The following is a 16488-nucleotide window of genomic DNA, read 5'->3' on the forward strand; positions in this document are numbered from 1 at the left end:
TGAACAGTCTCATCCTCACTAGCTCGACATGCTGAGTGCAAGCAGTGATGTATGAACCAAAAACAAAAAAAAGTTTTGGTTTATTTTGTAGGCGCTTGTTTTGACAATTTTGTTGTTTGGCAAAGGAGGGAAAGTCAAGACTGAAGGTGAACTTATGTGGTCTTTTTATTAGGGACAACAGATGAGCATATAATCAATGAAGTGTTTTCTAAACTCTTTAACAAAACAAAAAAAGCACTTCAACTTTGGGAAAATTTCATATAGTATGAGAAAAAAAAAAGTAGCCAAGCAGCTAACAAGAGAGTATCCAACTCACAAAGCAAAACATCTTTATAACAAAAAATCCCCCCCAAACACCGCTTTTGCACAAGTCCCCACACATGTCTAGCTTCCCCCGAATAAATAGGGTTTTCGCCTCTATGATTTCTCGTCTTGCTCTTTGTGTGCACTCTCGTGTGCGACAAAACGAGCTCTTTGTTTGAATGTTTTACCACAAAACGAGCAACTAAAGCGTTGTGGTCTTGTGTGTGTTTTCATGTGTTTTGTCAAGGTTGAGCTGCGACTGAAATTTTTACTGCAAACTGAGCAATTAAAGGGTTTTTCTCCCGTGTGTCGTCTCATGTGGCTTACCAATGCGGACTTACAAGCAAATGAATTATCACACGTTGAGCAACTAAAGGGGTTTTTTTCCAACGTGTGCAATCTCATGTGTTTTACCATGAAATACCTTGTACCGAACCCTTTACTGCAAACTGAGCAATTAAAGGTTTTTTTCCCTCTGTGTTGTCTCATGTGGTTTACCAATAATGACTCCAAAGCGAATGTTTTGTCACACGTTGAGCAACTAAAGTTTTTCTTTTCTAACGTGTGCAATCTCATGTGTTTTACCATGAGATACCTTGTACCGAACCCTTTACTGCAAACTGAGCAATTAAAGGTTTTTTCCCCTGTGTGTTGTCTCGTGTGGTTTACCAATAATGACTCCAAAGCGAATGTTTTGTCACACGTTGAGCAACTAAAGCTCGTTTGTTTGGTGTGTGTTCTCATGTGACTTTTCAAGGATGCCTTTTGAGCGAAACCTCTACTGCAAACTGAGCAACTAAAGGGTCTTTCTCCCGTGTGTAATGTCATGTGTCTTATCAAGTTATACCTTTGAACGAATCCTTTACTGCAAACTGAGCAAATATAAGGCCTTTCTCCTGTGTGCTTTCTCATGTGTGTTATAAATTTTGACTCGTCAGTGAATATTTTATCACATGACGGGCAACTAAAGGGTTTTTGTTCTATGTGAGTCTTTATGTGTGCTATCAATTTTGACTCATCAGTGAATATTTCGTCACATGACGGGCACCTATAGCGGTTCCCTTCCGTGTGCGCTCGCATGTGGCTAGCCAGAAGATGCTTATGTCGGAATGTTTCACCACAAGCTGGGCAAGTGTGGCGATCTTGTTTTGTGTGTCTACTCATGTGCTGTACAAATGGCAACACAAAATCGAATCTGGAATCACACAATAAGCAATGAAAAGGTTTTACTTGCTTGTGTGTTCTCTTGTGGCGCATCATAAGTTTGTTTTCAGCAAATTTTTTCCCACAAACTGGGCAATCATAAGATTTTGCTTCTTTGTGGATTCTCATGTGTTTTACCATGACTGACCGATATTGGAATTTTTTACTGCAAATTGAGCAACTAAAGGGTTGTTCTCCTGTGTGAGTCTTTATGTGTGCTATCAATTTTGACTCATCAGTGAATATTTTGGCACATGACGGGCACCTATAGCAGTTCCCTTCCGTGTGCGCTCGCATGTGGCTAGCCAGAAGACGCTTATGTCGGAATGTTTCACCACAAGCTGGGCAAGTGTGGATATTTTGTTTTGTGTGTCTACTCATGTGCTGTACAAATGTCAACACATGAAGGAATCTGGAATCACACAATAAGCAATGAAAAGGATTTTCTTGCTTGTGTTTTCTCTTGTGGCGCATCATAAGTTTGTTTTCAGCAAATTTTTTCCCACAAACTGAGCAATTGAAAGGTTTCGCTTCTGTGTGGATTTTCATGTGTTTTACCATGAGTGTCCTATGTTGGAATTTTTTACTGCAAAATGAGCAACTAAAGGGTTGTTCTCCTGCGTGCGTGCTCATGTGTTGTTTCATATGAGACGCAGTGAATGTTTTTTTATGACAAACTGAGCAACTATGCCGTTTTTTTTTTGTGTGTTCTTTCGTGTGTTCTACCAAGAGTGACATAAAAGAGAATTTTTTATCACACAATGAGCAATGAAAACGTTTCTCTTCCACGTGTATTCTCTTGTGGTCCAACATATGTCCGTATATGGCAAATGTTTGACCACAAATTGAGCAGCTGAATTTTTTTGTACCTATCTTAGGTTTTTTCTTAAGTGTCGTCTCCTTCTCAGAGCATTTTGGCTGTTTGTCATCACCTTCATCGTCTGTGTCGCTTCTCAAAGGTTCTTCCATATGGTCGGTGTCTGACATTGGAGCTAGGAGATCGTCCTGTGGTCCTCCAGGGTGGTCTTCACTCTGAATGCCATGATGACGCTGTGAACTTTCGGGCGGTTCATCTTTGAACACGTCACTCTCCACAGAGACACCAGTCAGTGACAACTTGCTGATATCTACCACTTCCTCTTCCTCCTTAGCATGGGGGTGCGTTACATCTTCAGCTTCCGCTTCTGCTTCCGCTTCCGCTTCAGCTTCCGCTTCCGCTTCAGCTTCCATGTAGGGGGGCTGTGGAACCGCCGCTATCGTAGGTTTTTTCTTAAGTGTCGTCTCCTTCTCAGAGCATTTTGGCTGTTTGTCATCACCTTCATCGTCTGTGTCGCTTCTCAAAGGTTCTTCCATATGGTCGGTGTCTGACATTGGAGCTAAGAGATCGTCCTGTGGTCCTCCAGGGTGGTCTTCACTCTGAATGCCATGATGACACTGTGAACTTTCGGGCGGTTCATCTTTGAACACGTTACTCTCCACAGAGACACCAGTCAGTGGCAACTGGCTGATATCTACCACTTCCTCTTCCTCCTTAGCATGGGGGTGCGTTACATCTTCAGCTTCCGCTTCCATGTAGGGGGGCTGTGGAACCGCCGCTTCCTCTTTCACATGGGATTGCTGTGGAACTGCTTGCTCCAAATTGCAGCTGCCATCTTGCGGCTGAGTTAGAAGTTCTTCCTGATGACCGATCAGCTGCTCAACATCTGCAGGACACAAGTCAGTTAACATGCAGTCATTAATGACCCCCCCCCCCCCCCCCCAACAACAAAAATGTTTGCCTGGTGACCACTTTTCAGGTTTGACCATTAAAAAGTTTAGTTTGGCTTCATGTCACGCAGTGAGAAAGAAAAACAAAAATCATCCTGTCGTGATTATTATATTTAACTACATTTACAGTTTTGGCTAGCAGGGAGGTTTGCCACATCCGGCCATCACCTCCAAAACCCAACTCGTTCTATAAAACGGACACCAATATTTTTTTGCTTAACATTCTAATTAGATAAGTAAAATATGAGTGAACAAACGACAGACCTTCGACGCATATAACAATTTGAGTCTTGCAAACAGCTTTCAGTTGTCGTCGGTGTCGCTCGCTCTCCTCCCTCGCTCGACAAAGTTGCTCCTCGTACGACGCAATCGTTTGGTCAAAAAGTCCGAAAATTTCATTGGCTGCCGCAATCAATCGCTCTCTTACCAACTCTTTCAACATTTTGATGTTGTAGACTGTTCAAAACCCAACGAGAAAACAATTGCACCTCGCGCTTTGTCCCTTAATTTCCGTTGCTGCGTTGGCTACGATGCTAACTTCCGCTAACTTTTTATTCTTCGACGCTGAATCTGGCAAACACCGCCACCAACGGGACTGGAATACGAATTGAAAAAATTGTACAGGAATAGAAAGGAAAGGGGACCGAGAAAAAAAAATAAAAACTTTTATTACTCACACTATTTATGTTACTTAACAATGTAGAATTTTTTTAAGAAATTAAATCTATTGTACCAGGTTTTGCTGTTGCTACCTGCTCTTTTTAGGAGACCAGGCAGCGAGGAAGAATGTAAACTAGAAGAGAAATTCTGGAATCAGCTAGATTTCGTATTTCTGAGCATCCCAGGCAGACACCTTGAAAACTACAGTACAGTAGACTCCTGCTACGTACAGTGGGCTGTGCAATTAATCGAAATTAAATTACAATTTCAATTATTACAATCCACTATTACAACATTGGCATAATCGTAAACAAAATGAAAGATTATTAAATACTAATTTTGAGTTGTTAAATCTATACACTAATCTGCACCGTTTTAATTTTAATTTTAGAATGATTAATTGAATACATTTTGTTTGGTGCAAAAATGAACTTGCAAAATTAGAGTGTTTCAAATACATGTATTTGTCATAATATTTTTACATATTTAAACATTTTCTTGTTTTGTGCAACAACAAAAAAAACTGTAAATTAATTGTGATTAATATTTTCTTTATAATCGAGCAACATCTACTTGGGTTAGATCACCAAATGATTCCCGAGCGCGGTTACTGCTGCTGCTCAGTGCTCATCGCTCCCTCAGGGGATGGGTCAAACGCAGAGAAAGAATTTCGTCCCACTTAGGTGGCTGTGACAATCAGTGGTACTTTTTACATCCTTGTTAAATAAATAACATAATAATGGAAGTTACATGAACAGACCTTCGACGCGTATTACAACTTGAGTCTTGCAAACAGCTTCCAGTTGTCGTCGGTGTCGCTCGCTTTCCTCTCTCGCTCGACAAAGTTGCGCCTCGAAGGACGCAACAGTTTCCTGAAAAAGTCCGAAGATTTCGTCGGCGGCCGCAATTAGTCGCTCCCTTACCAACTCTTTCAACATTTTGATGTCGAAGACAGTTCAACGTGCATTCAAGAAGCGCGAAGTCGATTGTTAACTTCCGCCTTTTTTTTCTTCGATGGTGCTTGTATGGCGGCAAAAAAGCCGTTGAAGTCCGACAGCCGCCATCTTGCGGCGGTATTGCTGACAGCTCAAGAAGATGGCGGAGCGGGCAAAAAAGTAGTCCATTGTAATAACTAGCAAACTAGCTACTTAACTAACTAGCTAAAAGTAATGATGGTGCATGTATGATTTATTATTATTTTGTACCTTTTTGTTCTGTCCTATGAAGAATGTCTTTGAGGATATTGTTAGAGTAGACAATATTAAGTATTGTACTCTTTGCGTGTTCAATTAACTGAATGGTGAGATTCTGTTGAAGGAGTTCCTTTGCAAAGATTTTAATTACCAGAAGCTTCTGGTCCACATTGACAAATTCATCCAAGCGATGTCTGTGTCCTGATGTGGCTCCTTCCTCTTGGCTCACATCGCTATTTATTCACAAAGAGGGTTCAGAAAAAGGTCAGCCCACAACCCACCTGGTTACAACTTAAATGTATACAAGAAAATCCCTCTCTCCTCCCTTCTGCAAGTTCAGCAAGTTCCCATAGCTATAAATCAGATTAGAGAGAAACAATCACACATCGGCCCGTCTCCTACGGAAGAGACAGATACCAGACCCATACACTCCCTTATTTTCTCAGGAGTGTGAGACACATAAAAATGCTATTCATTTAGCCATACTGAGTTAACATAATTATAAACGGCTAAAATATAATTTAAAACTGAAAAACAATGTTAATAACTTAACAATCCCTCATTTGAGCTCTTGAGAGCTCAACACATTAAAACATTTTTTTCAATGGTTGTGTGATAAAAATAATTATCCTTAAAACATCCCTTTAGCAGAAGAGGAGGTAATTTAGCAATCATATGACATTAAAAAACAATTTGATACATTTAAAAGATTTTTAGTGAAATAAGCATAGCATATGTGAGGCTTAACATAAAATGTTGTTCATTAAAAAGTGTCGCAATATATCGGCAGACGAATATGTGTTCTTTGAAGCCATCTTGTGATGAAGTTCTTTGAAGGTATTTTTTTTTAATGAAAAGAGTGTCGCAATAGTTCGTCTCTTCTTTAAGAATTTGGGGTAGACTACCCAAATTCTTCGATTTGTCACCTGGGATTATTCTGCCCAAAATGTGACTGATCAAAGGAATGATTGCCCAAGAAAAGGCACTTGCTCTTGATCCGTTGACTGATGTCCTCAAACGGCAGCTCCGGAACCGGGCACGGATTCAGCTGACGTGGCTCCAGGTCGGAGGTGATAAGATTGATGCTCCAGTTGATGAGATAGCCGAGCCTGGCACGTCTCCGGAAGCCTTGTAGACCAGATGTGAAATTTTCTCTGTGCAGAGAACTGCACAAGATTTCCTCACCAACCCCCTGGGGCCGTTCTCCTGAGTGCAAAAACTTTTCATTTTTAGTTTCTCATAAACTCACATAAATTTTATTTGGAGGAAAAAACCCTGATAGTTTTTGTTAGTTGGGATTAGTAAATGTTATTTGATTAAGATCCGTAGGTCCTGTGCTGTTGGAACAGGAAAAGATCTATTTTTGTGACATTAAAATAGAGCCCAGCCCTTGATTGAGTTAAATGACATTCGCTCATTCATTAATATAAGACAGAGTTTATAAATATTTATCTTTCAAATAGGTTTTGTTCAATAATAGGTAATTTTTTACCATGACTAAATTTGTTCTAAATTTGCATAACTGTGCCTTTCATATCTCTTATTCTCTTCCCAGAATCCCATGACCGGCCGAATCCTGGCATGCTGGGAAAAACTCACATATATTCATATTATCTATACTCTTTTGCAAACACTGGGCTCCAAACATTACATTTTTCAAATGTAATTCTGAGATAAAAGATATAATATAATATAATTACCTTCATTCGGCGAATATGCATTATTGTCCTTGCTTGCTTCAGACTTACTTTGCGATCGATTTCCTCTGATAGATTTCTTCATATTCAAACTGTGAATGATCATTTTCAAACTCATCCTGTCAATTGGAGTGTAGGCCGATACCCCACAACCTTTTTAATTTCGTTTTTAAGTTTGATTTTAATTTTCTAACTCGTCTACATTGGTTAAATTCTTAAACATAAACTCCCTCATTTGACAAAGATCCACTGATTTTTTCAAACACGTCAAGACAAAGGGAGGACAAAATAGAGACCTCATGACTCAAAAGACGTCATAAATAACTCAACCCTCTAAATCAGGCTATGAGATAAACAAAAGAGCTACAAAACACTATAAAACTAAACATAAGCAGATACAACTTAAGACACTAATATATGATGACTTTGGGGCCATAAAAATAGAGATAACCATATTACTCTAATTCTCCTAGAGTCCCGAAAATTATTTAAACTGCTAATCAACCTCACCTCTTTTACAGATTTAGTGGGGCTGAGGATAAAATCATCTTCAAACTGCTAATCTTTCACATATTAGCGGGGCTCATAAAAAACACAGCACACAAAATATTTCTGGGATTTATAAATCACAGTGCTTTTAAAAAAAAATCAAACTTAGCCATCAAACTCTTAGTTAGTCTTTTACTTGTTACTACTCATTTTATTCTATTATTTATTTTATATTATAGCTGCAGCTGGACGAAGTCCAAAAAAGTTCCTCACGGGGAAAATAAAAATATATCATATCATAACATATTAATAAAATTCCCATTGTACCAATTCAGAAACTGATTCTCCCAAAAATATAGGCAAAAATTTAGTAGGCTATAGATTGAAATAAATTTTCTCAATCCCTCATTTCAAATTTACATATGTCGTTTTCAATTTCCTGAAATATCTTGCTATAGATCACAGCTCCCCCCTCAACACATTAAAAATGCCTTGTAATCACCATGTAGCATTTTACTGAATGGATCACATCTCATTCCGACCACCAACTTTCTTTGTCCAGACCCCCAGCAAAAGGCAGGACGGCAGCTGTTGTCAATGTTCAGTCCTGGCCAGCATGGCGGCTGTTTGTGGCAGCAATGTTCAGAGCAGGCATTTAGATTTCCTCTGGATGCAAAACAGCCATAGGGGAGAAGTCACTAGAATGAGGCGTATACACAGTCACTGGGCATCGAGGAATTTGAACATCATGTTTTTCTTAGGCACAGGACGAGAAGACTGTTGCTCTGCGGCTTTTGACCTTTGATCTCTGCCACATCCATTCAGACGCTGTCTGCAATGTGGATCCGATGACACACAGTCTTTCTGAGAGCTCACCTGATCAAAAAATGCACATTCGTTGATACAATGCTTTAAAAATGCCAGACTGAGGATATGGGATCATAGCAAGACAGTTCACTCCCTGCTTTCTTTTTTTTTTTTCAATACCCCTTCAAATAGCTACTAGCCATACAACGTATCAGCAGCTGGGGCGCATCCCGTTCGCAGTTTGTAATCAGTGAAGGCCATCAAACCCTCATCTGCCTTGGAACTCAAACATCAGTTTCTGAAATGACACACTCAAAAAAAAAAAACAAATATTAAAAATCATTATCAACATGTCAATTTCAAAAACATTCATAACTCTTTATTCAACTATCTTATTTCCAGCCACAGCTATAAAGATGTAGGCATAATTATATCAACTCTCAAACAAAATGCCATTATTTTATCATTACTCTTTATTCATTTGTCCCGAAAAGGGAAAGTTAACAAATTAACCATCGTCATCAATCATTAAAGTGTAAAGATTTATTAGCTCAGTCAAATACTATTACTTATTTTATATTGTTTATCATTCCTCTCTTACCATTTTGACAAAAAAAGAGTCCCATTACGAGGACACATTATGCTCACAGCGCACAGCTCAGCCCCCACCTTTTTTTCTAACCTAGAAACGGGGGAAGGGGGGGGGGAGGAATCTTAACATTATAAATCGCAAAACCTATTTTATCATATTCCCATTAATAAAACAAACGCCACTATCACAACAGTATCATCTCACACAAAACAACACCAAACTTAGTTAAAATATTAAAGAAAAACAAACAAAATCCCCATATGCACACTTCTCACTTACAAACCCCCACCTTTTTTTAGAAGCTAGGTCACACACTCAAATGCATACGCACACTCTTCAGTCAGTATAAAAAATAAAATAAACGGTGTTATTCCTTCAATTCGTTGTCTACAAATCTTATAGCATTTAAACTGCAGTTTTATACGGTGATTTCAGTAAACTGGTAACTTTGAACAACCCATCCGTAAACTGCTCCACAAATGCTGGAGTCATTTTAGCATCAGATTCAGCCTTTTTACATTACCAACAAAGAAAATACAAAAGTCTGACATACCATTTTGTCCAGCGAAAGCTTTGTATACAATCGATCCATAGTTCGTTTTTTCATTGTTCATCGACGCTTTTATTTTTTGCTGAACCGGAAGCGCATTCAGGACAAACCATTCTGTATCCGGGTCGAAATCGCCTCCATTTTTGTTTGTAGTTTTTATGTTTAGTTCCGGATTCAATACAGTGACGTCTCACTTTCAATATTAATAGTTCAATATGTTAACACATATGGCCACACACAGACACACATAAGAATCACGTGACCTCTCGTTTATACACAGCGGTTACCCAATCCCGCTGAGCTAAACTGTTCTCCCTTTATTGCAAAATTTTTGCAAGGCGCTTATTTTTTAAGAAATTTGTCACGCGCTCACGAATTCAACCGTGGAACAAAAGGAATTCAAACGGGAATCCTGACCTCAAAACTACATATTGTAGAAGCGCCTACAAAATAAAATAAATCACGTAATCTCTCGATTGCAAATACAGTGATACAAAATCCAATCATCGCTGTAATCAACCTGGACCCCTTTCTGTTCAATTTCAAACAGGCGCTTTTTCAAAAAAAAAACATATTACGTGTAAATAGGACTTTTTCAATAAGAGCCATGAACAAATATGATACTCGTCCCCAAATCGGCCAAAACTGCTTAAAAAGCAGAGCGCATACCATAATCTTCAATATATATTATGGTCTAAGGATTCTTCATAGCGTTGACGAAAAACAAAACAAATCAAAAAATTAACCGCTATTTCTTCCTGTACAAAAAAAGCTTCATCACTTCGAGTCTGCATTACGTCACCTTCAAATGCACCACTCCACGACGTGTTTAGTTCAATATCGTCGGAATTATCACAACTCACAATAGAACGACATCAAACTACACTCGTTCACACAGATCTCTTTTAAAATTTAGACAATTCTGGAAGACGAAAAAACCAGCTGCAGCGGACCAGACAGACAAAACTTCTTCTACGTGGATAAAGATCTCCACTTACCGTACTTTATTTATTTAGGCCTAGAAGTTCCGCCCGTCTTTGAACGCCGCAGCCCGTTCCACGTCAAAATAACACCTTCCGTTTGGTTCAACGGAGGAGACCATTCGTTATAATTCAGCGTCGGGGTCACCATTTGTTAGAGTAGACAATATTAAGTATTGTACTCTTTGCGTGTTCAATTAACTGAATGGTGAGATTCTGTTGAAGGAGTTCCTTTGCAAAGATTTTAATTACCAGAAGCTTCTGGTCCACATTGACAAATTCATCCAAGCGATGTCTGTGTCCTGATGTGGCTCCTTCCTCTTGGCTCACATCGCTATTTATTCACAAAGAGGGTTCAGAAAAAGGTCAGCCCACAACCCACCTGGTTACAACTTAAATGTATACAAGAAAATCCCTCTCTCCTCCCTTCTGCAAGTTCAGCAAGTTCCCATAGCTATAAATCAGATTAGAGAGAAACAATCACACATCGGCCCGTCTCCTACGGAAGAGACAGATACCAGACCCATACACTCCCTTATTTTCTCAGGAGTGTGAGACACATAAAAATGCTATTCATTTAGCCATACTGAGTTAACATAATTATAAACGGCTAAAATATAATTTAAAACTGAAAAACAATGTTAATAACTTAACAATATCTAAAATGTTACTGAGAAGAAAAGATGCTGAACTAAATTATAAGAAACTTTAAAGCCAACACTAATCTGGTTTCAGAGAGAAAAAAGATCCACCTCTATGGCACTAATGGAGCTTGTGGAATAAATTTCTACTAGTATAAACAAACTATAGACAACAAAAATAATCAATTGCTGGAATTTTCGTACATTTATCATGATTTGTGTTAAAGAGCATCCCTGCCTCGCCCTCTCTTCTTCCCCGCTTTTGGGTCCTCCAACTCATTCAAACATGACATCTAAAACAGAAAAGGCTTTTGATACTATAGATCGATATTAAAGGAAAAGACGGACGTTTTGCTCCCCCCATTTTGTAACGTGGGTGTGGTATTCTCAGGCAGTTTTAATTAGATTAAATCAATCTTGACAATGAGCATTCACAGATGAATTTATTTGATCTACACATTTAGGATGCTTTTAAAAATGTATTTACATTTTAGACAATATCTTCAAAACTTCACTCGAGGGCCGTGGTACACCATCCCGCATCGAGAAAAAAAGAAAACAAATAGTGTAAAGTATCTTTTCACGATGGAAAATGCCATAAAGCGTAACACAGAATGACTTGCATAAGTAATGTAATTATCCGTCTGGAAATAGTTACACGTAAAAAAAAAAGCCACATTAGAGAAATCAGTGGCATAACTGATTACATTTTCATTCTCTTTGTGTTGTCTTGCTTACATTCATTACACCACAAACTAAAACAAAAGGAAGGTTTTCCTCCTGTGTGTTTTTGTTCAGATGTGATTCCACATGTTGTGAGTTTAACCATGAAAAACTAAACAGTGTTTGTCTCATGTCTTTTCATATGCGTTATTTTATTTGCATTTTGGGAGAAAGTTTTACCACACAAGGAGCAACTGAAGGGTTTTTCTCCTGTGTGTGTTCTCATGTGTGATGCCAAACATGCCCGACGATAGAATGCTTTACCACAAACTGAGCAACTATAGGGTTTCTCTCCTGTGTGTATCCTCATGTGGCGAGTCAAATGACTCTTTTGGGTCAACGTTTTACCACAAATTGAGCAACAATAGGGTTTTTCTCCCGTGTGCGTCCTCATGTGTTTTACCAAGAGAAACACAGAGGAGAATCTGTAACCACACAATGAGCAATGAAAACTTTTTTCTTCCATGTGTGCTCTCTTGTGGTCCACCATAAGGCTTTCTTGAGAAAATGTTTTATCACAAATTGAGCAGCTGAAACTATTTTTTTTTTCAGTTTGACATCTCATACGTTTGGGAAATGGTTTCTTCGGCGTCCCCTCAGAGCATTTTGAACGTCTGTCATCATCTTCACAGTCTGCGTCGCTTCTCGAAGTTCCTTCCATGTCGTCACTCTCTGACAGTGGAGCTAAGAGGCCGTCTGGTGGTCCACTAGGACTGGCATGATGAAGCTGTGACCACTCGGGTGTTTCGTCGTCATGTTTACCCTCCACCGAGGCAGCAGTCAGTGCAAACTTGTCGATGTCAACCTTCTCCTCCTCTTCCTCTTTAACGTGGTGGGGCTGTACATCTTCATGTTCCTCTTCATCACGGTGGTGCAGTGCAACCGCTTGCTCCAAATTGGCATTTTTTCCTCCGTGCAGTTGAGGTGGAAGTTCTTCATGATGACTCATCAGCTGCTTGACATCTGCACGGCACACAAATGACAAAAAGTTGATTTTATTACTGCAACAACTCTTTTGCAGTCAATTTTTATTTTTCAAACAAAACAACACAGTTCTGCGATTGGCTGGCAATCAGGGCGTGCGTCCATATTTCCACAATATGTTTTTTTCCTCATGAAGCCATCTATTTTGCCACACTGCAGATTGTTACACACTGCTTCACCCCGCAGTAAAGCAAGCCCAAAACATTTCGTAGTTGGGTCTAAAAACAACAACATAGCAGCAACATAAATCAAACAAATGTGACAGTTAAATGAGACACACAATCAACAAACTAATGGGGCTGTACTACTTTTTGATAGATGTTTAAATTTGTAATTAAAAAAACCTTTGTGTTAAGACCCCATTTAAATAGTAGCTATTACTAAATGTTTCTTTCTTTGCATGTCATGTTGAAAATAAGTTGCACAACTAGATATCTATGTTGACTGGGACTTTTTTTTCTTCTTCTGGCCACTGGATATTTGTGATTCATTTTATTTGTGTTGTAACGAACTTGGTTAATTGTTTTTGAAAGACGTTTCAGTATTAATAATGTGTGTTCTATACAAGATTACAAAATCTACATTATAAGAACTAGAAGGAAAATGGTAATGAAAGAAAATTGCCATTAATTCCATAAAATTAAAACAACGCGGAGTAATAATTTAAATGAGAAACAATGTTTAGGACTGCAAGGGGCACATTTGGCCATCGCCATCAACCCCAACACCCTTTCTATAAAATGGTCATCAATTAACACTAATTAAATAACAAAAATGTTAACGAACGGACCGTCGAAGCTTATCACAATTTGAGCCTTGCAAACATCTTCCAGTTGTCGTCGGTGTCGCTCGGTCTCCTCTCTCGCTCGACAAAGTTGCTCCTCGTACAAGGCGATCGTTTTCTCAAAAAGTCCGAAGATTTCGTCGGCGGCCGCAATTAGCCGCTTTCTTACCAACTCTTTCAACATGTTGATGATGTAGGCGGTTCAAAACCGAAGGCTGGAAAACATTCACCACTGTCCTTCGCTGTTTTGCAACTTGCTAACTTCCGCAGTTTTTCTTTTGTGTTGGCAAACTAGTTTTGAGACGCATTGCCGCCACCTACTGGACTGGAATATGAATTGAAAAATGTGCAGAAAACAAAATGAAGAAAATAATCAATCAATATGCAAACATCAACAGGGATTGTCAGCAGCTTAAAGTAAATGGTCTACTTTTGATTAACTGTTTGCACATCAGTTCAGAAATTTATTTGTGCATCTCTAGGCGGGACTGTTTGCAAACTGAAGCCATTAAAAAAAATAAAAATAAAAAAAACAGAACAGACAAAAATGTAAACAGTTGATTATATTAAGACAAAATTACATGAACATGTTTTAGTACTATAATGCATTTAGCAGTCTTTTTCTATGACATTCAGCTTTTTTTTTTGTCTTCTTATGTTAGAAACAGTGAAACTTTTTTTTGGTAAAGATTTTTTTTTCCTACATGGGACATCACATCATCATTTACAATGTTAACTGTTCTTTTGTCAGTTACAACATTTAAAAGCAGAATTGCTGGCACTTAGTCTCCAAATCACTGCAAATTTCTTTTATCATGGCGCGAGAACGTTTTTCCGCGCCGTAAAAAATCTTCCTCGGACGAATACTCCTCCTGCCTAGTAGCTTTTCATCTGTTCACTCTGCAGCTCAAGAAGTTCCCGCGTGCCGAGTTCTTTGCGGCGCTCCTCCGGCCGATCTTCTACCAGCTCCTCCACATCTGGCCTGTCCACCTCCAAGCCCATACTTCCGCCAATGGACACGATCTCCTCCACGATTGCCGCCTCCTCAGCACCGACGCCCTCCAGGTCTTTTTCTGGCGCGCACGCCGGCCAAAGTTTCTTCCAAGCGGATTGCATGGCGCGAGAAGAAAGTTCTCTCCAGCACTCGTCCATAATGTTTATACAGTGGAAGATGTTGAAATGGTCCCTCCAATAATCGGTCAGGGTCAGATCGGTGCCCCTTGTGACCTGGAAACATCGCGATAAAAGCGCCCTCGTATACAATTTCTTGAAATGGACAACGAGCTGCCGACCGAAGGGCTGAAGCAAAACGGTCGTGTTGGATGGCAGGAATTTGACTTTGATGAAGTTGTATTCCATGTCCAGGTCTTCTTCCAAGCTGAGGGGGTGAGCGGGCGCTTTATCCAGGACGAGGAGGCATTTCAGAGGCAAGCCGTTATCCTCGAGGTACGCCTTGACAGCCGGCGCAAAGACTTTGGTCACCCACTCCAGGAAAAAAAATCGCGTCACCCTGATTTTCGCGTCTGCTCGCCACATTACCGGCAGTTCGTCCTTCGTCACGCGATTGCTCTTGAACGCGCGGGGATTTTCCGAGTGGTAGACCAAAAGTGGCTTCAGCTGACAATCGCCGCTCGCGTTGGCGCATAATAAAAGTGTCAGCCTGTCCTTCATTGGCTTGTGTCCAGGCCGCGCCTTCTCTTCTTTCGTGAGGGAGGTTCTTTTGGGCATTTTTCGCCAAAACACTCCCGCTTCGCCGCAATTAAAAACTTGATTGGGAAGGTAGCTTTCGCTTTTCACAAATGTTTCAAATTGACCCACAAATTGCTCGGCCGCCTTTTCATTCAAACTGGCGACGTCCTCGTCGTGCCTGATGCTACGGATTCCACTCCGCTTGATGAAATTATCGAACCAGCCTCGACTGGCTTTAAAATTGTCACGTTCAGCGGCGCTAGTTGCGCCCTGCGCGTTTGCCACCAAATCGCCGTGCAGCCGCTTCGCCTTTTCGATAACCGTTGCCGCGCTAACGCCATCGCCGGCAAGCTCCTTTTCATTTACCCACAGCAGCAATAATTTCTCCACATCTTCCAAAATTTGAGGTCTTTGCTTGGTCAAGAGGGTCACGCCTTTAGCCACGTCAGCTGCCTTGATCGACGCCTTGTTTTTAAGTATTGTGCAAACGGTCGACTTGGCCAAACCAAACTGCGTAGCCAGATCGCTAATACGTACGCCAGTTTCATGTTCGGCTATTATTTCCTTCTTCTGTTCCACAGTCAAGCGAACGGGCCTCTTAATAACAACATCGCCGGCGGTTTTCAGCTGCTTCGGCTCCGCACTGAGGTCCAAGTCACCTAAATTGTCGGGCGCACTCGGCGTCCGTTCGAGAGAAGTCGCAGCTAAGCGTTCCGCATCCACGCTGTGACTGTTCACCAAATCGAGCGCAGCGGGCGATCCGACGCAAGCGTCGTCCGCGAGTATTTCATCGTCAGCGGGGTTGTTCGCGAACTGAGGTGTTGCGGCGTTTGACTTTCTGATGAACCCTTTACCCCAAACCGAACAACCGGCAGCTCTCTCCCCCGTATGCATTTTCATGTGTTTAATTAACGCGTGCTTGTGAATGAAGCCTTTAAAACAAGCGGAGCAACGAAGTATTTCTCCCGTGTGCTTTCTCGTGTGTTGAGTCAAATGCTTTTCGTGGAGAAATCGTTGACCGCAAACCGAGCACCGAAAGCGTTTAGGTTTGCGACGTTTGTGGTGCAGTCGAGAACTTTGTTTGGCGTTAAAAGTTGGATCCCTTATCGAGCACTCGGGGTCGGAATCGCTCGTCACTTCCATGTCGTCGCTGTCCGACAGCGGCGCCAAAAGGCTGTCCGGCGGCGGTCCGCCGGGGTGGTCTGCGTCAGCACCCGCCGCCGCGTGCTGCGACGTGCCGCCATGACGACGACGCCATGACCACCCAGGCGGACTGTCGTCATCGTTTTCGCTCTTCACAGACGCCAACGTCGGTGGAAACTTGCTGACATCGGCCTCTACCACTTCCACTTTAATGTAAGGCGACAGCTGATCCTCCTCGTCCTCGTGGGAAAGCGGCGGGTCCTCTTCTTCCTTTTTAATGAGG

General features: G+C 40.8%; 2 protein-coding genes and 1 long non-coding RNA gene across 6 annotated transcripts; all 3 read right to left on the reverse strand.

The window, feature by feature from the left end:
* Positions 1 to 147: 147 nt before the first annotated feature.
* Positions 148 to 4939, reverse strand: LOC147173309 (uncharacterized). 2 transcript variants are annotated; one of them, XM_086075218.1, is made up of 2 exons: positions 4694 to 4939; positions 148 to 3209 (listed from the first exon to the last, which is right to left on the reverse strand). In XM_086075218.1, exons 1-2 carry the CDS (start codon positions 4869 to 4871, stop codon positions 418 to 420), a joined length of 2970 nt encoding a protein of 989 aa, XP_085931344.1. In that variant the 5' UTR covers positions 4872 to 4939; the 3' UTR covers positions 148 to 417. The 2 variants fall into 2 exon arrangements, with proteins under 2 accessions (XP_085931344.1, XP_085931343.1); XM_086075217.1 differs by lacking the exon at positions 4694 to 4939 and adding an exon at positions 3538 to 3827.
* Positions 4940 to 5253: 314 nt separating this feature from the next.
* Positions 5254 to 10875, reverse strand: LOC147173310 (uncharacterized). Its single transcript, XR_015094791.1, has 2 exons — positions 9265 to 10875; positions 5254 to 6332 (listed from the first exon to the last, which is right to left on the reverse strand). It is a non-coding gene; the product is annotated as an uncharacterized LOC147173310 (long non-coding RNA).
* Positions 10876 to 11319: 444 nt separating this feature from the next.
* On the reverse strand, positions 11320 to 13659 carry LOC147173311 (uncharacterized). 3 transcript variants are annotated; one of them, XM_086075333.1, is made up of 2 exons: positions 13543 to 13641; positions 11320 to 12568 (listed from the first exon to the last, which is right to left on the reverse strand). In XM_086075333.1, the coding sequence occupies exon 2, from the start codon at positions 12552 to 12554 to the stop codon at positions 11718 to 11720; it is 837 nt and encodes a 278-aa protein (XP_085931459.1). In that variant the 5' UTR covers positions 12555 to 12568; positions 13543 to 13641; the 3' UTR covers positions 11320 to 11717. The 3 variants fall into 3 exon arrangements, with proteins under 3 accessions (XP_085931459.1, XP_085931460.1, XP_085931457.1); XM_086075334.1 differs by having other exon boundaries at positions 13396 to 13543; XM_086075331.1 differs by having other exon boundaries at positions 11325 to 12568; positions 13380 to 13659.
* Positions 13660 to 16488: the final 2829 nt, after the last annotated feature.

Source organism: Leptonotus elevatus, chromosome 5, assembly GCF_054856555.1.
Source record: "Leptonotus elevatus isolate MCC_2025b chromosome 5, RoL_Lele_1.0, whole genome shotgun sequence".
Lineage (NCBI taxonomy): Eukaryota > Metazoa > Chordata > Actinopteri > Syngnathiformes > Syngnathidae > Leptonotus > Leptonotus elevatus.

What these genes read in the sequence shown, in the direction of transcription:
- LOC147173309 (XM_086075218.1), bottom strand. Translation starts at nt 4,871, where the DNA reads ATGTTGAAAGAGTTGGTAAGGGAGCGACTAATTGCGGCCGCCGACGAA. An exon ending in AGTTGTAATACGCGTCGAAG is followed by an intron (nt 3,210 to 4,693) that starts GTCTGTTCATGT and finishes TGTGTCCTGCAG; the next exon opens with ATGTTGAGCAGCTGATCGGT.
- LOC147173311 (XM_086075331.1), bottom strand. Translation starts at nt 13,557, where the DNA reads ATGTTGAAAGAGTTGGTAAGAAAGCGGCTAATTGCGGCCGCCGACGAA. An exon ending in AATTGTGATAAGCTTCGACG is followed by an intron (nt 12,569 to 13,379) that starts GTCCGTTCGTTA and finishes TGTGCCGTGCAG; the next exon opens with ATGTCAAGCAGCTGATGAGT.